This window comes from Salarias fasciatus, chromosome 18 (assembly GCF_902148845.1).
Source record: "Salarias fasciatus chromosome 18, fSalaFa1.1, whole genome shotgun sequence".
NCBI classification, from domain to species: domain Eukaryota; kingdom Metazoa; phylum Chordata; class Actinopteri; order Blenniiformes; family Blenniidae; genus Salarias; species Salarias fasciatus.
The window spans coordinates 10,477,160-10,505,126 of NC_043762.1; the positions used below are offsets into that span (position 1 = coordinate 10,477,160).

At 45.7% G+C, this 27,967-nt stretch overlaps 1 protein-coding gene across 3 annotated transcripts; it reads right to left on the minus strand.

Moving 5' to 3' along the window:
- Positions 1–677: 677 nt before the first annotated feature.
- Positions 678–26,041, minus strand: LOC115405084 (enhancer of polycomb homolog 1-like). Of its 3 annotated transcripts, XM_030114537.1 has the most exons (15): positions 25,732–26,041; positions 22,417–22,539; positions 11,338–11,497; positions 9,029–9,174; positions 8,724–8,930; positions 7,852–8,000; positions 7,613–7,760; positions 7,191–7,355; positions 6,470–6,559; positions 6,160–6,308; positions 5,382–5,836; positions 3,398–3,519; positions 3,173–3,314; positions 2,421–2,787; positions 678–2,089 (listed from the first exon to the last, which is right to left on the minus strand). In XM_030114537.1, the coding sequence occupies exons 3-15, from the start codon at positions 11,435–11,437 to the stop codon at positions 2,017–2,019; spliced, it is 2,313 nt and encodes a 770-aa protein (XP_029970397.1). In that variant the 5' UTR covers positions 11,438–11,497; positions 22,417–22,539; positions 25,732–26,041; the 3' UTR covers positions 678–2,016. The 3 variants fall into 3 exon arrangements, with proteins under 3 accessions (XP_029970397.1, XP_029970395.1, XP_029970396.1); XM_030114535.1 differs by lacking the exons at positions 22,417–22,539; positions 25,732–26,041 and adding an exon at positions 17,687–18,108; XM_030114536.1 differs by lacking the exons at positions 22,417–22,539; positions 25,732–26,041 and adding an exon at positions 17,687–17,839 and having other exon boundaries at positions 3,173–3,311.
- Between the last annotated feature and the right edge of the window lie 1,926 nt (positions 26,042–27,967).

The following is a 27,967-nucleotide window of genomic DNA, read 5'->3' on the forward strand; positions in this document are numbered from 1 at the left end:
TTCTCTGAATGATGTGGCGCCGATTCACCTTGTAAACTCCTCCCGGCTGCAGCTTCGGTTTCTGTTCAAAGCACCGCTGAGCTTCACTCAGGTATATTGCTGAAAAGAAGTGTCCTCCGATCAAAACATTGAACGGAGAGAGCAAAACATCAAGAGGTGCAGATATTGATCTCCAGTGATTCAAAGTGGAAAGAAAACCTACGGAAAGTATCGAAGAAAAAAAGTCAAAATGTGAAAGACTCAGGCTCCTTAAAGACATTCAAAGACAGAGACGACAAGAGGGGAGAAAACAAAAACGAGACATGCTGCTCAAAACACATAATGCCCTGGATTTTTATTTCATTTCGTGACAATTCAAGAGGATTTTTTTTTTCTTTCAAATCTTTCTCGTGTGTGTTTGAAGGGTCTACAAAAACAGAACCAACAAAAAGAAGACGTCATGAATCAACCGGGCCATCGGAATGGGCATTGGGATCCTGGTACAGACAGAGAGAAACTACAAGTAGTCTTGTTCAGTACCAAACTCTTCACAGAAGAGACTTTTTCAGGTTTTTATTCTGTTTTTTTGTTGATTTTTTTCCCCCCCAAACGAAGGCACCCGACAACTACTTCATGGCCTTTCAGCCTTCTGGAGTTTTTCATAAAGAAAAAGAGCTCAATCTTTTAAATTTTACAGGTTTTTTTCTTTTGTAATTATTATATTAGAAGCTGGAATGATAATAAATGTCAGTTACTGCATTTTTTTAAACTCCCTTATAGGTTTTTTTGCTTTTTTTTTTTTTCTTAATCAACAAGTAACAAAAGAATGATGTCTTTCGTGCGGATATTTAAAACAAACACAACCGGGCGATACAAAAATATTTATTTTTTTTTTTAAAAAATGATAAAGGAGGGGGGCAGGGATTATTTTTTTTGAGAGAAATCTAAACGAAAATAGGCCGTCTGATACAAACCAGTGACCAAAATCATAGAAAAGCAGCATCAATCAATTAAAAAAAAAAAAAAAAAAAAAAAAAAAAAAAAAATCATATAGTGCTTAGATAAGTGGAAAGCAGCTTGTGGGAAAAGTGTTCGTCCCCATTGTTTTGTTACTTGTCTCAGGAATATCGTATGTATGGAAGAGCTTAGCGGGGACTGACTGACCCACCACTGCCACGGATTTCCCAGTGTGCGCACGCATGTCTCCGTGGGTCCGACGCCACACGACGCAACACGGCGGGAGAACGGGGAGCCTGCCGCCATGTTCGCATCTCCAAAACGAAAGAGGAAGGCTAGCTAACACCGACTACAGCACGGGGAGGGGGAGGGGGAGGGGCACAGTGTAGTGTTAAAAAAAAAAAAAAAAAAGACCAATTAAAAAAATAAAATAAAAATATGTATTGGGGGTAAAAAAAAAAAAAAAAAAAAGATTATTGTAAACACGGCACAATAAATAGATCAAACAGCAGGTTCTGCACCATGCATGTGATGACATACATCTGTGGGGTTCACCGTTCACACCTCACACTCGCACCAGTTGCAGTTTGTCGTTTTCTCTTTTTAATTTTGAGTTGTTTTTTTTTTTCTTTTAATATCTCGAGTGCAAAACATCACAAATGAACAATTCTGTATTCAAGTAATGTTATTTACAAGAATGTGGGGGTGGGGGGGGGGGGGGGGTGGGGGGGTGGTGGTGTGGTGGTGGGGGTATTACAAATATGCAGTACTGTACATATATTTGCCATATTAAGAATTTACAGACGATCTCTTATTAACAGTAACAAATGGGGAGGGGAGGGGGGGCGAGAGGGGAATTGTACGAGACGAGCATTGCAATTAAGTCCCAAAACGGTTGCCGTGGAAACCCAACCTTGCCGTGCTCACTCCGCCGCCACTTGCATTCACGACTAACAAATGATGCATAGCACCTAAAACAAAAATATATTAAAAAAAAAAAAAAAAAAAAAAAAAGAAAAAAAAAAAAAAAAAAAAAAAAGGAGGGAAAGGAGTCACGCTTCCTGCGGCGTGAGCGCGAGGCTACGTAACCTCCATGGCCACTGTGTTCTCTGATAGACTGTTAAGTGCTGGCTTGTCTTGTTCGTGATTCTCCCTGAGGGCAGAAAGAAACGACAGACAGGCGGTCAGACGTGCCGTTAAAACCGCCCCGAAGGGTCCAGGATGAAAAGAGAAACTTTACAATGTGAACAATCCTAACATGTTCGAAAAAAAAAAAAAAAAAAAAAAAACAACCTACAATTTCCTGGGAAACTCAAGATCTGATTAATTTTTTAAATCTAAATATTAATAAAAGCGACAAATACAAACAGCTATACTTCCTCACTTCTTTCTACCCGTTTCCAGACAGGCTGAACCTCTATATGCTGCATGTATGTCTCCAGATCTGAGAGCTCACTGGGTAAATATATAAACATCCTGCTCACCTCGGCACGATGCCCAGCGGCGAGGCCGAGGCCGTGGTGACCTTGGGTTTCTGACAGTTGGCGGTTGCTGTGTGGGCGAGCTTTAAGGCGGAGGTCGACATGGCGCTGCTCAGCGTGCGGGGGGCGTGGATGCGCTTGCCGGCGGGGACGCCCAGGCGGAGGCTGTTGTTGTTGCCCAGCAGGACCTGAGTGGCGGCGCTGTTGGCGGCGGCGGCGGCCGGGTGGGCCGTGCCGTTGTTGTTACTGGCGGCGGAGCTCGTGGTGGTGCAGGGGTGGAGCTGTGCGGGGGTCGGGGCGGCGGCGGGGGGAGCCGGGGCGGCGGGGGAGGGGGACGCTGTGCTCGAGAGGTGCAAGCCCTTGTAGACACCTGGAGGTGGAGAAAGGGGCCGGGCACGGGGAGGGGGTCAAAGGTGAGGCAGGGGGTAGGGTCTGAAATTAGAAACGTCACTAAATTTTCACCTGAACTAACTAATATTCACTTTTTAGTGGTTTAATCTGGAGAAAACTCCTTCCCGACTCCTGATCAGCTAAAAAGCAGCAGTTGTCGCGCTGTGCTGCTGCTGCAGGTTGTGTTTCAGCGGCGCTGTGTCGTTATCGGCTCGGCGCTCCATCAGGAGTTTTACAGCAGCCATTACTTTGCCGTCATTGTTTGCTTTTGTCTGCTCTGACTCATTGTGTTGCATCACTCGGGGGGGGGGTTAAGGGGGGAACTTGAAACCTGGAGCGCGTTGTGTGGGCCGGAGGCGTCGTACCTGAGGGGGAGAGGACGCCGTTGACTCCGCCTCCCAGGGCTAGCTCCTCCTTGGATTTCAGAGCCAGCAGTTGGTCGGCGGTGACGAGGGCCGAGGCGGCGAACTGAGCGCCGGCCTGGTCCAGTGTGTTCGCCAGGCCCTGCTGGGAGACACGCTTTGGGTCACAAACACACACTGGTTCGCTTTTGGTTATTTCAGAGTGTGTGTGTGTGTATGTGTGCTGACCTGTGTGCTGTTGGCAGTGGCGGTGCTGTTGGCTTGCTGTTGCAGCTGGATCTGCTCCAGCTGGTGTTTCTGCATCAGGGCCAGCTCCTCCTGATGCTGCTGGTACTGTTCGGCTGTGAAAGCTGAGATGGAGAGACGGCCTCGTTAGACACACACACACACACCCTTTCAACACCAGCAGCAAAACTCAGCAAACCAGCTTCTGTAGTCCATCAACTTGAAAGTGCTGATTGTTTTTAATGGAGAAGATCTGCTGTTTTACTCCTATTTGGTCCCAACAGGTGGAACCATGAGAATCTCATATGAAGAAACTTTCACCCGCTTCACTACACCCGCTTCAGATGAAGCAACTCTGGAAAACTAGTCTGAATCATCAACAACATTAAACTCCACCAACAGGAAGTGCAGCACTGATCCAAAGAATCTCTCCTTCACATTTCCTCTTAACTCCTACAGTGCTTTCTGGAAAAAGGATCTAAGGGGGCAGAAAAAAAAAAAACAAAAACAAAAACAGCTGTAACTGTCACTCATCACTTCAGTTTGTTCAATAAGTTGTTTCTCAGACGTCAGTCGTGACGCACAACAAAAGCCGAAGCCTTTCTCGTCTCACTCCGACAATCAGGACTCAAGAAAACCGAATATTTTCAACCTTGGATGACATTTCACGTTACCGAACACTAATATATGAACACCAGCCACCAGGAAATATTCACTCACACACTGAGGAGAACAAACGGCATCGTCTGGACTGGCTGCTGTGTTTTGCTCAGCAGACCATTCAGACAAGTTTTCTACTGATGCAGTCTTTTTCACATATTTCCAGGTATATTGATTGATTTCCTGCGTTGTCTCTTATTTCGGTATCTCACAACATTCATGTATCCTCGTCCTTCCCTGAACATCTTGAAGACACAGCCTCCATCTGGAAGCAGCTGTGTTTTTTCCCCAAACTCATCTCCTTCAATCAAAACTGGAAATCCAGCACTGTTACTGTGTTTACCAAAAATACTTAACGGCAATAAAAAAGGAAGTGAAACCGATCAGAACGAGAACACTGTTTTCAGCCGTTTTTGTAGTTTCAGCACAGCAGCAGCTTTCCAGAGAGAAACTGCTTCTGGTTGTTTTCCTCTTCCCATCATGACTGAGAACAAGTAGACGTCTATTTGAGAGAATAACTACGTCTGTTCGGCATCCCAGCCTTGCTTTCGGGATTTCCTTCTCGTTTTGGAAAACGTTAAAAGATTCAGAACTTCATTTACAGGGTTGATCTCTCCCTCGAACTCAGACTACCCACATGACTGAGGACTGCTCCAACTGCGGACGCACCGATACCAAGGACAAGTACGAGCACTAACCTTCAGCTGTTTGTCAATACCAGCCCTGTTATGGGGAGTTATTAAACGCCAAGAAGCCTCATTCATATTCTACAGGTGAAGGCTGTGCTGTGAACCGTTTCCACACGGCCTCTGCGTCGACGCCACGTGCACGGCACGCACCGCTGGCGGTAGACCGAGCTCGCTGTGCGGCGACGCACATTCCGGCTCGCTGTTAATGAGTGCGTTAGTCAAATTTTAACTATGTGTAGCACCACTGGTGTGTGTGAGCCCAGTATAGCAGTTAAACCAGCTGCATCTGGCTGTCGGCGCTGGTCCAAATGTTTCTGGTGATTTAGTTGAGGTGTAACGCCAGCCTCTTGGTATTCTAGCACAACATAGTTTACAGTCTGTCCTCAGTTTTGCTCAGTAATAAAAACCTGCAAGCCGCTGCTGCTGCTCCTCCTCCTCCTCTCTTTTCTACCTGCTGACAGACGTCGTCTTGTAACACCCTCTGGGTTGCATCGGGGCTCTTTTACCCGTGTGAGTACTTGGTGCAGCATCGGACCGGATGCTGGTATCGGTATTTGTGTGTTCCTACGTCAAACCCATCCAAACACGCTGGCATCGGGTCCCAGAACTGAGCCGGACGGCGAGTCGGAGCCACTCACCGGCGACGGGCGCGGGAGCAGGGAGCACCCTCCCCGGGCGCTGGCAGCCGAAGGGCTGCCCTCCGGCCGAGGAGACGCAGGCTGGGCGCTTCAGGCCTCGGCTCAGCCGCCTGAACAATGGGTGGGCATTGTCCAGCTCGTGTAGTGGTAGTGTCCGTGGTCTGAAGTGCCGCCATCGGCACGACTTTATATTCAACAGTATCTGACTGAGGTCCGTGGAGGGGGGCGTGGAGGGGGAGGGGGGCGCGTTGAGGGAACTTCTGTTCGAGGTATTTGTTTCTGAGGTACTGGAAAACCTGTCGGTGGCCGGTGAGCGTGAAGCAGTAGGAGGAGGCGGCGGTGGAGGAGGAGGAGGCGGAGCAGCAGGTGAGGAGGGAAGAGGCAAGTCGGGCGTTTCTGAATCCAGTCCATGGAAAATGTTGTCATAGTCTGTGTATGCCCTGTCCAGCAACACCCTGGAGGCGGGAGAGGAAGAAGTACAGTCGTTATCCAACAAGCTTAATCATACAACAAAAATGTTAAATATTTCACAACTATCACCTGACAGTAGTTTTAATTTCCTTCAACCCAAAACCGCAGCTCCTGATTGAAGGTTTTTCTCTACTCTGCAACATTTGGCATTTACTGCATAAAACTGTTTATATGCACGAGTTTGGCAGAATACAATAAGAGAACAGGCTTCTTCTGATTCACTGGCTTCTATATTTACCCAGCTGATTGTGTCGCTGTTCAAAACCCAACATAAATGAACCGGGGGAGAAGGGAGAGGTTGACCGACCTGCCGCCTCGTCCCACACGCCGCCGGGCCATGCCCATGCACCGCCTCGGCACTGTGAGCGTGGTGAGGCTGTAGCGAAAGCGACTGTCGGCCAGACCGCCGTCCCAGGGACCGCACCACTTCCAGCTGCCCACCCGATCCTGACGAGCCTGGAGACGGACGGACGGCAAACATCAGCAAAACCAGCAGCACAGATCTGACATCTGCACCAGGAGCTGCATGTTTTACCCAGTGAACATCCACAAGCATGCATGGCAGAATGTCAAAGTGAGTGGATAGCAGTCAGAGTGTGTGTGTGTGAGACCCTTACAGAATAGTACTGGCAGCCTGCCTTCCTACGAAAGGCGTAGGCACCGTCTGGGTCGTTCTCTTCCTCTGCTTCAGAAGAGCCTGAGTGCAGCTGTGAACAAAAAGAGGTCACAGGTGGATGTTAGGAGCCGGAGGACGGGGCTGGAAATTGTTTGTGCATGGCTTTAGTGATTCTGAGCGGATTCAGCAGCGCGGGGAACGAAGTGCTGACAGGTCGTATTGTCTGTAAAATCACTCTGCCAATTAAAGCGGAGAAAAGGTGAGGGGGAGGCGCAGCGCGGTGCAGCAGGAGAGTGACACAAACTGTAATAAACCGTTTCCACAATGTGTTGTGTGCTTTGTACAAAGACGTTACATTCCTATAGATGCTGCGGGGAGCGGAGGCTGTATGCAGCCATGGGAATACGTTCTGCAAATACAAGCTACATTTTGGATGCCATGGCAAAACCCGGTGCCATTTTTCATTGTGCCATGTAATTATAGCAGCACAACTTTCATCCTCGAACAGAAGCACTTTAATATCCTCCCTTATTCAAAAACCTCACCAGTTCAGCAGTTTCTATTAACCTGGTGGCCAGTGGGCCTTATCAGGACACGACGGCTGCCACTCGCTTAAAAAGACTCATTCCAGAACGATGCACGCTGCTAATATTTCACAAAAGGCCTGATGAGAAACATTAAAGGCAGGCGGAGTGCGAGTGGCAGCGCTGGCTGTACAGTACCTGGGAGAAGGGCTCGTCGTCCGAGCTGGGGAAGTCGTACTGGTTCAGGTCTTTAGCGTTGAAGACAACAGGGCCTGGATGGTGAGGAGCTCCTGACGACAGAGGCAGCACCTTCTGTTTCTTCTCATACTTCCTCTTCTGCCGGGGAACCTCGGCCTTCTCAGGCTGTGGAGAAAGACGGAAAACAAAGACTTGAAGAAACAAACAACAACCTTCGCTTGTGTTCGGTCATCCAAGAACAACCTCTCATCATGCTAAAACATTCCTCATTTTCACTTTAGTTTCCGTCATTCTGAGCAGCGCTGTGCTTGGAAATGTGAGCATATTTGCTGAAACGCTGATCTGTACATCATTCAGGACACTTGTTTGACATGACAGCAGTGTAATCGCACATTCAGAGCGTCAGAGTTAGAGAGGCCCACCTTGGACTTGTAGTCTTTGAGGTCCATGTGGTCCTGGTTTCGGTACTGGTTGGTAAGTGGGACCAGTGGGATGATCTGCGGCCTCACCAGCGCCCGTTCAGCCAGAACCTCGGCCATCACCTCACCGCCGAAGTCTGACATGACGTTCCTGGAGAAATGTAAACAACTGAAGGTCAGTCAATGATAGTGTCGGTCATCTTTTTGTCAAGTGTGTGTAGTTCTGGGAGTAGAAAGTTCACCTCTTCTCAAAAATCTCCAGTGTGAGGTGGAGCAGCTCCCGTTTGCTCTTTTCCCTCCTCTTGATCATCTCCAGGATGGTGACTGCTCGGCTCAGATCTCGGCGAAGCTTCAGCATCTTCTCATAGGACGCCTCGTCATTCTTGCGGTTCTGAGGATGAAGAAGAATGCAAACAATATTATCAATACACCTATTAAAAATCTGATATTTGCAACTGAAATAAGCATTACAGAGTTGGGTTTGTGTCATGAGAATGTAAACGGCTGGAAACAAACTGTTGATAAGTTCACAAGATTTCCATCAAGATGATTTCCTCAAACCACCACATGGTGGCAGAGAGATCCTTCATAAGAGCTGAGAGGGAATCTCAAGGAGTCCTCAGGATCACACACACATGAGGTAACAGCATTTTTAAAAGAAGTGCAAAGTTAGATCGGTTTGTGAAAATGAATGGAGTTTAAGTTGGTAGTTTGGGTGTGCATCGTAAACTATATATGAACAAAGACCTGAGTTTCTACTCTAATAGGCACAATTTTAGCCTCTGAAGCTCCAAGTTACTCGCCAGTAAGAGTTTCTTGGCTGCACTGGCATTATGCTGCTAGACTGGTACGACAGATCCTGCCAAACATTCTGTAATTGGAAAGTTGGACAACTTTCATCTGACACCAGCCCGTCACATTCAGGTGTTGTAAAACACTCTCTGTAATCATAGCAGAGCATCAAGCTGGCAGCACTGCAGCCACGAATCTAATCCCTGGTTGACTACATACAGAAATTTCACAACGTAGGAGATCAATGAAAAGTAAATAAAGGGAAACGATTTCGGACATAACATAACGACTGGTAGAGTGAAGGGTTCCTGAGACCACTGACCTTCCTCGTTTGCATCTTCTCGGTGCGCCGCCGGAAGGCCACGTACGGGTCACTGGTGCTGGAGCCGTCTCGCTTCTCCTGCTTGACGTTGGGGATGAGCGAGTTGGCTTTGCTGTTTTTCCTCTTGCGGCTCCAGTAGTCGAACACCTCCTTGATGAGCTCGTCGTCCTCCTTCAGCAGCAGTTTGGCTTCGGGAAGACTCACAAGCTGCGATGCGCAGACAGGGCATAAGTTGAAAATACAAACAAATAAGCGGGAACAAACTGGGCTCTCTCTGTGAGGACTGTGTGTTCAGTGTGTCTGACCTGCTGTCCGCTGCCCTTCTCCAGCCGGTCAATCATCTCCTCAAACTGCAGGAAGCTGATCTCCATCTTTTTTTTCAGCTTGAGCACGAAGGCCTCGTCGTCCGAGTCCAGGTCGTAGTCCGGCTGCTCCGTGTCCAAGCTGAAAGCTGCAGACCAAAGTCAAAACTCTGCTTAGTTGAATAATGAAGAAAGGCAGCGATACACCATGGCGAGCCAGTTACTGGCCAACATCACTTCACTGTCTCACACTGCAAAAGGCTGACCTCGTGTGAAACTTTAGATGTTGGAACTATCCATGAAGTCAAGGCCGAAGTAACAGTCGTATCACTTGAACTAGCAAGAAACTCACCAAAGACATGCAGTAGAAAGTAGACTACCGAGGCTCCATAAATGCATATAGCTGCTTCCAGATTTTGTTGTGCTCAGTCTAAAAATCATTCTGAAACAACGGCACAGACCATCAGTGGCATTTTCTTCAACTCTTCGCAGAAAGCTAACATGTAAACAATGTTTCTTTTCTAATGTGGCCTCAGTGTTTTCACTAGATTCAAAGCAGATGTTAGAATTTTTCTCCTATGAGGAAATCAGATCTGCGTGAGCCTGACAGACAACGCCGTAACCAAGGAAAACAGCTCTGATCAACACCGATCAACAGCTGCAGCCTATCTGTAACAGAGCTGAGAAGCTGCGAGCTCTACCTGGAGGAGGGCCGGAGCGCAAACTACAGAAAACACCCCTGATTCAACATGAGACGCAGACAAAACAGGCCGATTCCCAACAGCTCCCGTCTGTCTGGGTCCCACTGAGAATAACTCAGTTAAAGAGGTTCATAGTGCTTACTCCGTGGTGACGTGAGAATTGAAAACAATCGATGAGAAGTCTGGGTTTTATAGAAGCTGCCAGTCAGTGCTGGGTGGGCTAAAAACAGCACCTGCAGTTAACAATGTGCACAAGATCTATCCACGGCGGCCGTGATGCACAGTCGTTAAGTTCTCAACAATTTGCATTTTCCTGTTTACATAGAGGAGCATTGTCAAAAAGCTCCAGTATAGGAGCTGTTGTCAAAAAGTTTTATTTCAGCGGCTCTCAGCACCTCTGCAGTGTAAACAAACACCCAAAACTCACAAGTTTAGCATTTTCACTTGAAAACAGCGTTGTGTAAACAGGGCCTGAGGCAGGTAAATTTGGAAGGAAGAAAACACTGCCTGTGTCAGACAATCTAACAGGCTACGCACCTGATTGTCTCACAATCTGTCCGAGGCCACACAGTTGGACAAGACCGTTCAGCGTCAGGCTAATTTAAATCAACACGCCTGCTCTGAAGCTCTCAGCTGGCTGTGCCTGTTTTAATACAGCAGTGGTAGTGTCTCGCTGCAGGAACACAGCCTCGTCTTGGAGAAATCAAAGGTGTTTCGCTACTGTATTTACAATTTCAGAACATACAAAGCGCGGGTCAAAGTGCTCACTGCTTCGGTTTCCTGGGAAAAACCTTGGTTCAGATTTAATTAAAGCAAATCACTTTCATCTTGTGATGCCTGCTGAATGTGGCAGATGGGATATACAGCTATTGACAGAAGTGAACAGCAGCCTGCTTGCCATAAGGCTTTGCATTCACTATTCAGCATCTTTGTGCGCATACACAATGACTTTCGATTAGATTTTAATTTCTTTTTTCCAAGCACAGAGTAAACCAAACACTGAAGTTTTTTTATACATACTTCAAACAACAAAATTTAGCCTGACAGCAGTATGACAACATGAAGCATTTGTCATCCCAGCTTTCGGCTGATAGCAGGGTGCAGCAAATTGCTTTTCCTCCAAAACCAACAGCGGCAACCACTTGTAAAACAGAAGCAACCAGTGAACTGAGCAACTGAGCCAACGCATTTCCTTTAACATCATTACTAAAACACAAACATAAAAGCACAAAGCAGGCGCCCTATGCGGTCAATGGATGAATAGTAGTCAGGAGCTAAAGCTAAACCGACCTGCCACTCGGACAGTTAGCTTTATAGCCCATCAGCACGGCACCTCGCCCTTGTAACCGGGAAATCTCTTCATTAACCCCTTCATTTTTAATGCGGCGAGTCACTTCGGGTCAGATTTTCTTTGCGTCACTGACTCGCTCAGAATAGCTTTCCCACACAGCGCTCCGGGCCTGGACGTGATCCAGAAAGATAACACAGGCCAAGAGCAACAGATAGTGTGAGACGTTCTCCCCACAACAACTCCCAGGTGCCACTTTAGGGTAATTGGGGGGGAAAAAAAAAAAGATGAAGCCATTAAGAACTGCCACGTCGCACACTCACGCTGTATGTGAATTAGCTGCTTTGGCATCTTGTAGTCCCCGGGGTAGAGGGAGTCGTAGTAGGTGATGTTGCTCTCCGCCTCGGGGACTGGGATGACCATGTTGTCCCGCTTCTCACCGTAGACCTGCTGCGCCGAGATGGCCCGCTGGAGATGGTGTTCCTGCGGAGACACGGGGGCAGAGGTGAGGCGAGCGAACTCGTGAAGCAACTCATCCGCTCCACACCACCAGGCCGATATGAAAGGAGAAAGAGCTGGTCTGGTCTGATAAAATAACGTGTAAACTGCAGTGAAAGATAAAAGAAGAAATCCTCGAAATACACCTCTGAGACTGTGGGAAGTCACTAAAGCTTCTGTGATAAACTGGAACTACTGCAGTAATGTAATCATCTCAACATGCTCTCAGATGGAACCCCTCCAGATCCATGTGTGAGAGGGCATCCTTAAATACTTTCTATTATTTACCATTCGAGCGTTAGATAATTAATGGCATTCAGTAGAGCGTTTGACTGGTTGGAAGGGATTTCTATTTTCGCCAACTGATTCTCCACTTTGAAAAATCACAAGTTACTGCTCAGAAAGTCCACAATTTCTATTCAAATTATCTCATTGGCATTTTTGTAGCTCAAAAACTTTCTTGCTGCAGAACATTCCCGAAGTGACACGGTGGACATGCAATTAAAAAAACTTCAGAGATCTGCTTTCACTATGAATACATGACTGAAATCACTATTATGTTAAAAAAAAACAATTCCTGTAGTGTTTGCAAAGACTTTGGAAATAAAAACCTTTTAAAAAGATCTCAATAGGATATATGAAGCTAGCCTGACTGTCAAGGAGTTGACCGTTTCATGAACTCACTGAAAAGCCCCTGAATGAAACGATCCAAATTGCTATCCGATCAGCATCATCACTGAACAGGAAGGGAAACTTGACGCCATTTCTGCCTCCCAATATCTGTCACTGAGCCTGATCTACCTGCTCTCCAGCGTGCTGACGGTGGGGAAAGCCGGAGTAAAGGCAGACAGTCCCAGTCAGTGGCGGTGGAAGCCTCTGGCCCCGATCTGGGCACCGAGCCACCGCCAGGCAGTCTGTCAACAAGGCAGCATGCTGCCGGCCTCGTTACGGCAGCTCTCGGGAGGGAAGGTGTGTGTTTATTGTTTTCCCTGCGGCGGCCGGGGAGGGGCCAGGGAGACGGTGGCAGCGTGATGGGAAAGTAGAAAGGGCGGGTGAATGAATGAGTCAGAGAGAAAGCGAGTAAATCAGTGTGACGCTGTCAGAATGCGACGGGCTTGCTACAAAAACAAATGACTACTTCTGCAGCCAAAGCAGAGACGGGCGACTGTGCTGCTGTTACAGGGACAGTTCCAGACAGCTCAATTCAGATTCAGCTCTACAGTTCATACTATTTACCACAGGTTTCGCCATACCAATACTTAAAAAGAATAAATGAGGCTTGTTAGTGATCCAAAACTTTTCATGAACAGGATCCTTATTTCTCATTTTCATGATTTTACGATGACGCCATTCAAAAACGCCCCAACGTGGGAGATAAATTGAAAGCAGCATTGGTCTCCAGCTTCTTAACTTGCACCAATCTCATGGATGCTCGGCGTCACAAATGCGGTTAAATATAGCATCAATCACATGTGACACATCGCACATCAATGTTTGGAGAGCGTGTCGTCATCTAGCAGACCCTTTTCACGAGCAGCTGCACAGCAATGCACCATCCTGGTTCTTCTAATCAGCCTCCTCTTAGGAAAGAGACACTTGCGATGATTGCATGGCTTTAACTGCTAATTCCACATGCTTTATGACTGCACAACTTGGGGCGAAATGTACAGAACGACCATTCCTCTCCATTTATTGCACGCCTCGCATTATGTAATTTTCCACAATGACTAAAGAACTGCTTTAACAAAAAAAGACAATCGCTGCACTTCAATCTTTGCCATCACTAAAGTGCAACTTCTGAACAATAAACAACTTTTCTGGTGGTGTGGAAGCTCCTAAGATGCACTAAACATGCTATTACGACTTTAATGCTCGGCATCAAGTACATTCAGTTTTAATGTAACCTGCCCCTGGCTCCAAGTAACAGCCTCAAGGAAACTGCTTTCACCGCTCAATCGGTTAAGTGTATAGCTTCCCCTAAAGACATACGGATCAACAAAACAAACAAAAACAATCAATTGTTCCTTTTCCAACGGACGAGTTTGACTTCTCAATGCTAGAGCGCTTTAAAGCAGGATTCCTGACACTTTTGTGAAGACCTTGAAAACACCATGTTTGACTGTGCACGGCCAACCCCAGTCAACATGTCAGATATCCATACAAATCACCAGATCCTGATGACAAGAAGAGCTTTTCCTTCGATAAACAACATGTAGAAGATCAAATTACTCCAAAGGTTTCCTCCAACAGGAGGGATATGTAATTTTCTTACACCTAAAAGCTTCTCACGTTACAAAAACTTGGGTGCTGGTCATGTGTGTTCCTGTAATGCAGGGGTGTTGAACATAAGGTCTGTGGGCTGAAATCGGCCCGCAAGAGGCTCCAATCGAGCCAAGCAAACCACCAAGCAAATTGTAAACACTACAAACATTGACTGGGTTTTTCTAACATGTTTCTTGAGTGTAGCAAACACGACACTGAGACCTGAGCTATCTGTAATTCAATTCAAAACACTATTTGTCCCCAGGGGGCCAATTCGATTCTGCATTAAAAACTAGCTAACTCATTGCCATCAAACTAGCCTCAAAGCCGTGCTGCCAGGGTGAGTTTGTTCAAACATGCATAATTCAACAGCTACAGAAGTTTTATTAAGACATTAAAATTGCCTTTTTGTTTGATTTTCCGAATATACAGGCATTCTCATCACGTTTGCTCTGCACCACAACAACGAAAAACTGCCAAATTAAAATTTAAAGGTTAATATGGCACTATTTTCCTGGTTCAGCCTGCTCTAGATAAAGCCGAGCCGTATGCGGTAGCTGAACCTAAATGTGTTTGATAGCCCTGCTGAAATGAAATAAAAGGTGTTCATAAAGTTTTCTTGCAAATGTCTGACTGCCATTACACCATCATGTGTTTTGCAGTCATCTGTAACACTTCTCCTGCAATATACTAAATCTATTTTATTACATCCCGGAGCGCTGTGTTCATCAACACCATTTGGACTTTTAGGACCAACCATTTCATACACGCAGCCTGTTGCACTCGAGGCGCTTCAGTTTTATATTTATCACGCCATGTGGCGCTGCGATCTGTTGTGATGATGCGGCTGGAGGAAGCACTCGAGACGAGAAGTTCAGTCCAGTCCACTCCCTCGGGGCGCCTGGACGCACAGCAGACGCCGTAACACGTTCAACCTGTCTGCAGCGCCTGCCGTGCCCCCGACACACTCTTGTGTCTGCACGCTTACGTGACCTTCCACGTTCCTGAGTCCTAGTGAACCGTTTCCCCCCCCCCGCAGGCGAACGACTCAACGTCCCTGGACGACTCCGTCGGAGGGGTTGAGGGGAAATTTCATAAAACCAACGGCCTTGAGCAAAAACGCGCCTCCTGCCAAGCCTAAATCAAGCCATGTGTTTGTTTACTTTCCCCGGCTCAGAGTAAGAATCCAGCGCGTTAACCCGTGCCCACACACAGTCCAGATATAGTCCTTCAAAATGACCACATCGATCACTGTCAGGTCTGCTGAGGCTGCCGGAGCCTCCGCCACCTTCTCGCAGCCTCGTCTGACAGCTACTGTCCCAGACACTGTAAATGCCACTTAGCGTGATGGACAGCCGCAGGGGGGATTGTCTGGTGGGTCTGTCGGAGGGATGCACGGCCAGAGTGAGCGAGCGGAATCGCTTTTTTAACACCTGGCATGATGGGGCGAAAAAATGAACAACGGTGTATTTTTTTCTCCTGCTGTTTATTAAAGCAAGCAGAGGATGAGACTACTCTTCTCAAAGCCAAGCCCTTCAAAATGATAAAAAGCTGTTGGCATCCTTATTGAGCTAGACAAACGTCTGTGTATTTTGTACTGAAGTTTGTGTCTCCATTACACTTTCTCCAAAATTGAAAGGCAGACCTGTGAACCACAGATTTTACCTGTGCAGTACAAGGGGAACTCAAATGTACAAACAGATGAATCGTTCTCAACTCTACAAAAATTTATTTCTGATGAATGCTTAAGTAGCGTAGCCACTCTACAGTTCAGACAATAATGCTTGTGTTGGGCTGAGGCATCTCCTATACAGCTTACATCCATGACAATACAGCTGTCAGTCTCAGAAAAATGGCGGGGAAAACAGCTGGTGTAGACAGCTTTGGGTTGGACAGCACACTGGCTGTGAGGACTTGGGGACAGGTGACGTGACCCACTTTCCCCTCCGCCGAGGTCACACGGTGAGAAACTGGTGGCCGGCCAGACCTCGCGTCTGTGTGCACGAGCGAAGGAACTGGGTCTGGCAGCGATGCAAACACAACAGATGCCTGCGGGTTCCCGCCGGGGCCGCAGACGCTGACCTCGCGCTCACCCCAACGTAAACACAAAGCAAAGTGTCCGAACCAAAACAAACAAACTGCACGTGCTGAAGGCAGGACGGGGAATTTCAGAGATGTCAGGTATCTGGACCGAGCCACGCTGCCCGGGAATTCCAAAACCTCTGGACCGAGGTGGACAGAGCAAATACTGAGGCTTGAAAGCCGCTCTGTGGTCTGAGACAAGGTGCTCACTGTTAAAAGCTTTCTATTAGCCAACAGTCAGGAAGTGACGGGAGACGCCACACATCCTCCCTGCAGACCACTCATCCAACAAATGTGTGGTCAGTGTGGTTGAGGTTTGCTGAAAGTGGAATAAATATTTCTTCCAGATCCGGGTTCAATTGTAGCTTAGTGGGTCAAGTGTATTTCCAGAAATGTAAGGCACTATATATCCTGTGTGGATCAATGAGTCCATCAGTGCACTGGTGGGAAAACAAAGATTCAAAACATCTCCAGTCTGACACAGAAAACTCACTGGCACGCAGCAGGCCTTAGCCCACCTCTTATGATAATAAGGCTGTTACATAACCGGTGCTCCAGCTGAGCGGAGCCCAGACATTGAAGCGACAGCAAGCCCCCCTTCCTCTTTTCCTTCAGGCCGCCCTGATCTCCTCCAGAGCGCCACGTGCCGCTGGTCTGCCAGCCTGCTGTGCCATCTGACACACTGAACCCCTGACACCCAGCGTGGAGACAACACTCACCTAAAGAAACCCAGCAATACAAACCTCTGATGGATCACTATCAAAACACAATTCCAGCTACAGAAGAATCACTTTAAAGAGAGCTGGGGATGCAGGCTGGCTTACAAATACAACCCTGTGCCGTCCCGACCATCACATCACCGGGTGTGACGCAAAAGAGCGAAGCAGACTTTGTTTATTCAGAAGCAGGTGCTAGATGTAAAACATCACTTTCTTTGGGAACACGGAGTTTAGAGCAGGGGTCTCAAACCGAGATCCTGGAGGGTCGCTGCTCTGCATGCTTCCCATGTCTCCCTGCTTAAACACACCTAAATTTCATAAAGGAACCATCACCAAGTTCTGCAGAAAACCTGATAATGAACCACTCATTATTATCAGCTGTGCTGAAGCAGGGAGAAAACATGCAGAGCTGCTGCCCTCCACGATCTGTTTGAATTTGGTTGCTTTTTACCTTCAAAAGTACACTTAATAAACCTTCCCTGTCAAGCCACTACAACATCGTGAGATAGATGAGATTCTAGACTGACCACTAGAAAAAGGCACATTAAAAGACTCAAACAACACATAAACAAGAGGTTCTGCAGCAGCACATGAACCACATCCAGTGACATGAAAGCGCCCATATGCAGAAATGTGCACCATCCCGTGCACGACAAACACGCGCAGCACCATCAACAGTGTCCCGGTGAAGGCAGTTTAACGGGATCCGGTGTTGACATGTCTGCAGGAGGCTCGGATGCCACATAACCTGGAACCACGGGCTCCCCCTTGCCCCGGTGTCCCGCTACTACGCCAACAGCAGGCCCGTCCCGACACTCCACACAAAATGTCGGCGCAGCCCGGGTCACATGACTCCTTTGTACTCACAAAATCACCTCACGCACAAATATGCCGGCCAAACTCGGTAAATAGACCCGATAACGCCTCCGCGGCGGCCCGCTCGCCCCGCACCGTGTCCCCGGGTCCGGTGAGGGACGTCTGCGGCACAAATTCGTCGCGTTTCTCCTCAGAAAAATCGGCCGCCATTTTGTGGAAGGCTTGCGCAGAAAAAAAAAAGAGGGACGCCTCAGATCGAGTAAAAATGAAATAAATTCAAACGGTGAAAGCATACCGATTCCTCTTCTTTCTCCATCCCCGTAGGCATCTGCGGCACGGCCCGGTTAATTGATGCATATTCGTGTAGGTCGGGTAAATCCTCACAACGGAAGACGGGTAGTGGCTTGGAAGCGTCCAGCGCCCGTGCCCGAAACGACAATTTACTCATTTTTCACAACTCGAGATGCAATATAAATCTATCCGATCTCCTAATATTCGCCACGGTGCCGAGTGGAGCTTTCATGGATGTTTCTGTGCGGTTAGTCTCTGTTCTAACGTTCGAGTGGCGCTAGCTTGTATGTAGGGCGTCGCCAGCGGAGCCGGGGGAAGGCCCGGATCTCGGTCGCTCTCTCTCGGACTGTTTTTTTCCGACGCTCCGCTCCCTACCGCTGGTTCAGTGCGCCATGGACAACATGGCGGACATTTAAAACTCTTTTGCTCGGTTTGGCTCGGAGCGGTCCAACCCCCAGCTCGCGGACCGACCATTCCCACGCGGGCCCGGGCGCTTGCGCGTTGCGTGGGTGTGGGGGGGGAAGGAGGGAGGGGGGCCCCTCACAAACTAACTGCACACATACACGTCAATTATTGACACAAATAACGCAAAAATTTACAGAAATGACGCAATATCACATAAAAAATTTACATTTAAAAAACAAACCAAGACAAAAATCCAAAAAAAAGTTTAAAAATTTTAATTTATATAAATCTAAAAAAATGGGGCACTGCGGATGCAAGATGTTTCTCCAGATAATAAATATAAAAATACAGATGGATCATTTTTCAAAAATAATGTCCGGAAATGACCAAAGTTATTCAACATAACGCAAAAATACATTTAAAAAAAAAGACAACATATCAAACTACCTCAATTTTTTAGACACATAATCTAATATTTACACAAATATACAATTAAGAAACGTTTTATGTTAAGGAAAAACCAGCTTTAAAAACATTACTACGAGGGAAAGCATTTCAATTTCTGGAAAGCGCAATACAAACGTTCGACAAAATTTTTAAATATGGAGGAAATAAGATGAAACTGCCTGAACATTTTTTAATCATGTGATAATTTTATGCTTAATGCACATATACAGAAAATAAAAATATAAATGTATAAGTTTTGCTTTTTTTGAAAAAAGATAATAAAATGTAAAAATAGAGCAAAACAGGTTAGGAAAAACAAATTTGAAAATTCCAACAGAACTGAAAAAATTGTTTTTTTTTTTTTTTTTTTTTTTTTTTTTTGTGACAAAATTCATTAAAAAAAAAAATCTAAATTACAAACAAAGAAGGAGCCATAGGAGATGAAAAAGTGGGATACTAGCTCAATTGTTTAAATCACACAATTCAATATTTGTAAAAATAACAATGAAAACAAAACTATCATAAAAATGCATGCACATGTAAATGCATTTATATTTCGAACAAATTAACATATCTAATCGATGATCATTTATTGTAATATTTACATATTTATAAGAAATATGCAGTACAAACTTTAAAAACTAAGAAAAGTGAAATGATTTAATTTTTTGAAGAAGTCGTGAAAAAACAGGAGCCTAATGGCATATGAATGAAACACTACAGTTTCAATTGAAGTGATGTAATTTTATTACACAATAATTTAATATGCATGTCTATTAAAAAAAATTGTTACAGAAATTAACTAAACATTGTTTAGCACTAACCCTAGATTACAAACAACATAAATATTACATATCTACAGTGAGTAAATACATTTATTGTTTAGGACAAACAAAAGTAAATGTAAATAGTTATAAAGTTAAGTAATTAAAAGTCAAAAATAATAATAAAATTAAGGACTAATAGGATATGAAGAAAACAGTACAGCTTAAAACTAACATTTTAATATCAGCAATAATAAATTAATTACAGTCAAGTGTTTATAGCTATGCCCTTATAAAAAATAAAGACAAAACAGAAATATGTCCAACAATTAAGACTACTGAAAATTATTGAAATTTTGTTTTATCACAACAAACTAAAATATTCCTTAAAATGTTTCTAAAATAGAATATTACTTAAAGTTACTTAAAATGTTTTAAGTTTTTCATCAAAATTACACATTAGGTTAAACAAAGTATTTCATGACAAATTGATACTGATGCATCCAATTTAAGTAGCGTTGTATAACTTTCTGTAGGAGTCAATAAGCACAAATGTATAAATAAGAAACCAATCTTTGTCTGGCAGGTGTTTCTGCCCAGAAGGAAATATAGTTTTGACTGTCGAAGATGCCAGGTGAAGAGAATATGCGTGTGAGTTGAAGCTTGTTGACGTTTGGAGCAATAAATGCACACACCTTTTGAACAGCAAGCTGTTGTCTTGGATTCACTCCATCCAAACGGCAAAGGCTTCAAGCTTAATATCTACAGTTTATACAAATACATTGTTCAATTAGATCTGTCCTCATTTAGATATGCACACTCACAAAAGGGAACACAAAAAAGAAGTGAAAGCTCAGGAGTGGTAATTTTCTCCATTCTGTACATCCATCCATCCATCCATCCATTTTCTACCGCTTATCCGGGGCCGGGTCGCGGGGGCAGCAGTCTCAGCAGGGATGCCCAGACTTCCCTGTCCCCAGACACTTCCTCCAGCTCCTCTGGGAGGATCCCGAGGCGTTCCCAGGCCAGCCGAGAGACATAGTCTCTCCAGCGTGTCCTGGGTCTTCCCCGGGGTCTCCTCCCAGTGGGACATGCCCGGAACACCTCCCTAGGGAGGCGTCCAGGAGGCATCCTAAACAGATGTCCGAGCCACCTCAGCTGGTTCCTCTCGATGTGGAGGAGTAGCGGCTCTACTCCGAGCTCCTCCCTGGTGACTGAGCTCCTCACCCTATCTCTAAGGGAGCGCCCAGCCACCCTACGGAGGAAGCTCATTTCGGCCGCTTGTATCCGGGATCTTGTCCTTTCGGTCATGACCCAAAGCTCATGACCATAGGTGAGGGTGGGAACGTAGATTGACCGGTAAATCGAGAGCTTCGCCTTTCGGCTCAGCTCCTTCTTCACCACGACGGACCGATACAACGACCGCATCACTGCAGCCGCTGCACCGATCCGCCTGTCAATCTCACGCTCCATCCGTCCCCCACTCGTGAACAAGACCCCAAGATACTTGAACTCCTCCACTTGGGCTAGGGTCTCTCCACCAACCTGGAGGGGGCAAGCCACCTTCCTCCGGTCGAGGACCATGGCCTCGGATTTGGAGGTGCTGATCCTCATCCCTGCCGCTTCACACTCGGCTGCGAACCGCCCCAGTGCATGCTGTAGGTCCGGGTTCGATGAAGCCAACAGGACAACATCATCTGCAAAAAGCAGAGATGAAATCCTGTGGTTCCCGAACCGGAACCCCTCCGGCCCCTGGCTGCACCTAGAAATTCTGTCCATGAAGATTATGAACAGAACCGGTGACAAAGGGCAGCCCTGCCGGAGTCCAACATGCACCGGGAACAGGTCCGACTTACTGCCGGCAATGCGGACCAGACTCCTACTCCGGTCATACAAAGACCGGACGGCCCTTAACAAGGGGCCCCGGACTCCGTATTCCCGGAGCACCCCCCACAAGACACCACGAGGGACACGGTCGAATGCCTTCTCCAAATCCACAAAACACATGTGGACTGGTTGGGCAAACTCCCACGAACCCTCGAGCACCCTATGGAGGGTATAGAGCTGGTCCACTGTTCCACGGCCAGGACGAAAACCGCATTGTTCCTCCTGGATCCGAGGTTCGACTATCGGTCGGATCCTCCTCTCCAGTACCCTGGAATAGACTTTCCCAGGGAGGCTGAGGAGTGTAATCCCCCTATAGTTGGAGCACACCCTCCGGTCCCCCTTTTTAAACAGGGGGACCACCACCCCGGTCTGCCAATCCAGAGGCACCGTCCCCGACAGCCACGCGATGTTGCAGAGACGTGTCAACCAAGACAGTCCCTGCACATCCAGAGACTTAAGGTACTCAGGCCGAATCTCGTCCACCCCCGGTGCCTTGCCACCGAGGAGCTTGCCAACCACCTCAGTGACTTCAGCTTGGGTGATGGACGAGTCCACCTCTGAGACCTCAGCCTCTGCTTCCTCCACGGAAGACGTGGCGACGGGATTGAGGAGGTCCTCGAAGTATTCCTTCCACCGTCCAACAATATCCCCAGTTGAGGTCAGCAGCTCCCCACCTCCACTGTAAACAGTGTTGGCGGAGACCTGCTTTCCCCATTCTGTACATTAAAATTAAAATATTGTTAGTGAATTTTGCCTTATTTCCAGCCTTTAAAAAGCCTTAAACTATCTAAACATCATTTGTAAACTCTAGCCATAATTCCTTTTTCCATCAAAAAGATGGAAACAGTAGTGTAGTTTTCATCTCTGTAATAACAAAACCCTCCAACCAACCAACCAACCAACTGACCAACCAAAGCATTTCAGACAACAGAAACTTCTGTTCCTGCAAACTGAACTGATAAACAGCCTTGGATTGTCTGAACCTTATACCTGGTATCCTGAGCCAACCTTTACTCATGTTTATTCCAGGTGAAACCATGTGAGCAATGCTGCCCTCTTCTGGTCCAACAAGGAAAAGATCACAACACTACATGCATGGTTCCATGAAGTAAGAAGACAGCTGACACACTCCTCAGTCTGAACTAAATACACACGCCAAGACAAAGAAACCTCACTCACACTCATTTAAGCCAAACGAGGCAGCGTGATGTCTTCTATGAACAAACCTTACCTGTAGACGCTGCTGCTGCAGCTTCTGATGATGATGAAGATCATACTGTCTTTAGCCCGAGTCAAACCAAAGCAGCAGAAATTCTCTTTTCATCAATATATCCATAACTTTTCCCAAATGGACCTGCAAGTACACAGAAGAGAAAAGACTTTAAAACACAAGTGATAATTAATTATTAATTCATCTGCATCTGGCACGAAAAACAACTTGTTCTGAAGGTTGGGGGGAAAAATGCCTCAGGTAAAACACTGCTCTACCAGCTGATGGTGATTGTTGGCCCTGATACGGCCCGGCTGGGGTCACACCGGTCATGCCATTTGGTTTGTTGTGTTTGGAAGACAGTGTCTCAATAGTCGTATTTACACCATATTTCAAGAACTCAATGAAAAGCACTTTCTATACATGACGATTCAGAAAACAAAGTGTTGGATAGCCAACAAAACTGATGGCCTTTTTTGAGAAATAATGTGATTATTCTGTATCTTCACATTGAGTTTCAGAATCACCAAAAAGAATTGATATTTGGTCTCCAAGAGGAAAGAACGCCGGAACATTCTGGTAACTGAAATTTCCATCAGCTAGTGAGAAAAATATTTCAGATTGGTAAATACACCAGCATGTTGACTTTCTTAGCTTTAAGAGCCACTGTTATCAGGCGCTTTGTTTGGCCCGTTTCGACCAGACGAGGGTTCACTTCCTGAGACAGTCCTCTTGGTTTGAGTCGGTCTGAAAGCTCTACTGATCCAGTCCGGTGCGTCCGGGCCAGACCAGGTGAACTCTTGACCAGTTTGAATACAACGTGACCAAATACAGAAAGAACTGCACAACCAGAGCAAGACGTCAGTTTCTCGCTTTCTGGAGACTCTTTCACCACTTCTGCGCTGTTTCTGGAGTCCAAGGAAAGGTGGTGGAGAGGTCTCTGTCTCGCGAGCATTTATGTTTGAATGGAAGTAAAAACAAACCCAAGAACAGAAACGTTTTGCTGCTTCTTTTATGTGGGTCTTGTTTTGTGAATAATTGAGATAAAAACAATTGATTGCATTTTTTGTCCCGGCCGATCCACTGCTCCAAACTGCAGTGGTAACTGCATGAACAGTGGTTCAATCCCTGTCACAAAACATGGGACTCATCTCTGTAGACAGTGCTGTATAATGCCATGGTAGTAGGTATGTTACTGTCGGCCGCCATTCCATTTCCGGTTGTGAGTTTCAGCTTTTTTCCCGTGCTTTGTGGCATTCCACATAACATCACTTCCTGGTGGATCCAGGAGTGGAATCCCTTGAATTGTTTAATCTCACATCATCAGAATTTGATTGCTTGACTCATTTCTGAATTTATTTTCCTCCCAAGTTCCATTTGGAAGTTCCACTTCACTGAAAGTTTTGGTCATTAAAATCACCAAAAGTGCAAAGTCTGAAAGGATTTCGTTCATTAGTAGTGGAGATGCATCGTCCCCAAAATGTGAGGTTGAGCACAGACTGGCTCACTGAAACCACCAGTGGGGTTTTGCGTGAATAAAATCTTCATATCACTCACATAACAAGTCAAACTGCTTCAGTAATATGTATTATTGATGGTTTATCGTTTTTTTAACCAGCTGCAAACTCAAGTTTAATGTCTGGAATAAGTGAATTTTGTTAAAGGAAGCTTTCCTGAACATTTGAGGCCGAAGTGTCACACGAAAGTAGCATGACGACCATAAAAAGAATTAAAATAAAAACACTGCTGACGTTCTTGACTTTATATTGAAACTGTAACCTACTGAGACAGGAGACAATAAGGGTGTTCGGTGTTGTGTTACCTAGAGCATTATTACGGATAAAGGTCAATATAAACCAAAAGCTACTCTACCGTCATACATCTCAGGGTTGTAAAGCACTAAAACCAATCCCAGCTGTGGAGGCAGTGTCAACTCAAGACAATGTGTCAATCCATCACAGGGAAAACAGAGAGATCCAGTCAATCCAGGGATGATCTTGCAGTGAGCAACGAACACTAACCTCTACGCCACTCTAGAGCGTCATGGTGGTAACAAATGATGTGACACATAAAACCAAGAGCAAAAAAAACAAAAAAGATCATTTTGAGGAGTAAATGTGGTGAATAAGCAGAACTCGATGGTTTATATGACCACTATTACAAACGGCTCATTGAGGCTGGTGCTCGTTTCCATCGTCCCATGTTTGTATTTCCAGTCCTGAGACTGTGTGTCAGCAGCAGGGCTGTAGGCCTCCTTTTCAAACTGAGACGTGGACGTTGGCTTTCTTCTAAAAGAAGACTGAGCATGCCAGCTACAGCCATGCAACATGCCCTCAACCTCAAATGACACATGGTTCAAGAAGGAGGCAAATCATGGCAGACAAAGAGTCCCACTGTGTGATCACCATGATCCCAAAATGATTGAGGCAGTTTTCTGACCTTGACATCTTTTCTAAAAATATGCTGAGACCATCTCAGAGTAAAACCTCTACTTTCATACCTCACATACTTTGAGCTTGCTCACAGTTTGGCCATGTGGGTGGGGTTTGTCCCACAATAGCTAGAGAGTTCAGAAAAACAAAAGAGAAACCTAAATTCTATCTAATGGTCTGATCCACAGCTATAAGAGTGGTATAGATCCTGACTCATCTTTTTACCATGGAGCAGGATTCATTAAGAACTGGAACCACTGCAAGTCACCATGAAGCAGCTCGAATGGGTCAGATCATGTAAGGTTTTCCTCCCCCCTTCTTCTGGGAGGGTAGATCATTCGGGGGGGTTAAGTTTAGGGTCTAGATCTGTGCAGGACAGGGCCAGGCAGTTCCCTGGAAGACCACAGGAGCTGCCTGGCACTGTTTAGCCACACACCCTAAGCCTATGATCCTCCAATGTTACATTTCCAAGCAAGATGATGAAAACCTGCACATAAGAAATGACACAGAAACGTCTGATAGCCTCTCCTGGTTTCCTCACCTCCGCCTTTCTCCTGACGGATGGTTCCCACCCCCCTCAAAATTCCCAGATCGGATTTCCGACATTCCAGGTTCCCCCATTTAATGTAACAACTAGAGAATTGGGTTTTTGTTCTGGTCAAACATGGGGTCTGCTGGCCAGGATCCGTCGATGAGACAGCGTGCTCACTTCTTCCCCGGCTAAAAGTGATCGGGAACTTGTGTTTTCGCTGCTGAATTGCATCCAGCTGACCAGCCAGGAATTTGATTGCGTGTATGAAATCATCTGATGCCAGAAAACACTAATCACGATGGGCCTCGACAATCGATTCAAGTTTTTTTCTTTCTCCCTCTCTCTCTTTTTAGATAAATAAATCCCACTCACCGAGTCGAGCACTGGACACGGGTCGGAGCTTCCAAAACAGATGGGGAACATTTGTGCAAGTCAGAAGTTGGAAAAAAAAAAAAAAAGACGACAGACAACACGACGCAGCAGGAATGTTCGCCGCCGCTTCGGGCTGAATTCGGCCGGACTGCTAACGGCGGCGGAGCCCCGGCGGGAGGAGCCGCTGTCCGGCCTCGAGCGGCGAATTTCTCTCGATGGAAACTCTTATTTCCCTGTCGATGTACAGCGGGGCTGAAACTAGAGGAGGTGGGAAGCAAAGTGCTACTGTCGGGGGTTAACAACTTTACTGTGAGACGCGCGCGCTGATTGGCCGCCGGCGCCCACCAATCACCTGTGGAGAGCGCCGCGCTCGTGGCGTCACGCTCCGCGAGGGGGGGATAGAGAGCGACGTGATTGGCTGCGGACGTCACCGGCCCGCAGCTCATCTGCATATTGGACTGAAAGGTCACACTTTTGTTTACACTTTTATTTTATTTGTTTACAAACATTGTTTCTTTTCTTTTCTTTTTTTTTTTGCCTTTCAGTCCCCCGAGAGTAGATGTGGGTATCATAAGGTCCGCGGGCCATGTGTGGTCCTTTCAGGCTGCTTGACTGGCCCTCAGTGTCACTACAAAATCCTGAATCAAATGAAAAATACTCTTATTTTTTACTTCATTATGTCTAAAATGGTCACATTTTGTTTACAGTTTTATTTTCAGGAGTTTACAACTATTTTTTTTTTTTGTTTTTCTACTATTTAACCTAAAATCTTCTCTAAAATCCACATTTACACAAAATTTCAAGCAAAAACTGAAACCTTTCATGGCATTTTGTGTGTGTGTGTGTGCGTGTGCGTGTGTGTGTGTGTGTGTGTGTGTGTGTGTGTGTGTGTGTGTACACCACCAAGATGCTCTGAGCCACTGAAAACGCAACTTTTTTGAAAACAGCTTCCAAAATGGAAATTTAATGAAACACGCTGACTTTGTCTTTGTGGAAACGGATTGAAATGCAACTTTTCCAAATCACTGCTGCTGTTCAAGTACACCATGGCTGCAGTGAATAGTTTTTGTGCAGATGTACGGCAAGGTGGACAATAACATTGTCATACACCCTCCAGTCCATGTTCTCCTCGGGCTTGAGGGCCTTAGATTTAAGAGTCTCCCTCAATAGCAATAATTTCTATCTTTTACAGCTATTTGTTATAATTTTAGCTCTTAGGAATATGTTAACTTTTCAGGATTTTGTTTTTGGTAGGTTCATTAATTCTGTTTCACCAGTTAAGATTGTTTAAGGTATTTTTACCTTGGTTTTAATTTTCAGCAATTTATAGCCTTTTTATCTCATTTTTGTGTTTTACCTTTTGAACAATGGTGGTTTATAGCATTTTAGCAGTTTTGGTAACTTAAACTGTTTGTAAATTCAAACGTTCAGCTTCTTTTAGCCAGATTGACTATTTAAGACGGTTTGACCGTTTTCCCTTTTAATTTATGACTAGTGGTTTTAGGGAATGAACAGAGGAGTCTGTCCATATTGGATTAAACTCTCTGTTTTCATTCTTTAATTTAAACCTCAATGTTGAATTGAAATGAAAAAAATCCTGAACATACGTTTTGTGAAAGCTTCAGTGAGGCATGACAAAAGTACAAAAACAGGGAAAAGTCTCACAGTCAAATGTCTTGTTTTCACTATTAAGACCAAAGGACTTAACAGATGGTTGAACATCATGAAAGTTGGATTTCTTTAACACTGAAGTGGAAAACTTCACGCAAAAATTCAAAATCATGAACGCTGCTTAGTATGGCTACAATGTTTATGAATTTTTAGTTTTATTTTGATATTTCCAAGGAGTAAACTGGTGTAGTTCCAATTATTATCAAGGTTAAATGTGCTTGAAAGCATTACTGTGGTATTTTGGGATACTGTATTTTTAGTTTTTGTGCCTTCTGAGTATATTAGGATGTTAGTAAAAGTGAAAATACATTTCACATAGACTGCAGTCAATGTACGAGATAAAATGACATTGTACTGAAATGATGGTCAGTAATCTCAAACTCTACAACCACCTGTAAAAAGCCATTCTGATCTGCAGTCAGGACTGAAATCGTTTTCATTCAACAACTACGGCGAACAGAGAGGGAAACACACTCCTCTGTTTAAACTAAATTCACAGATTAATAAAGGGGAAAAAGTTCAAAACGATGTTCCTTTGTGTCATTTAGGCTCAATTTACACAACA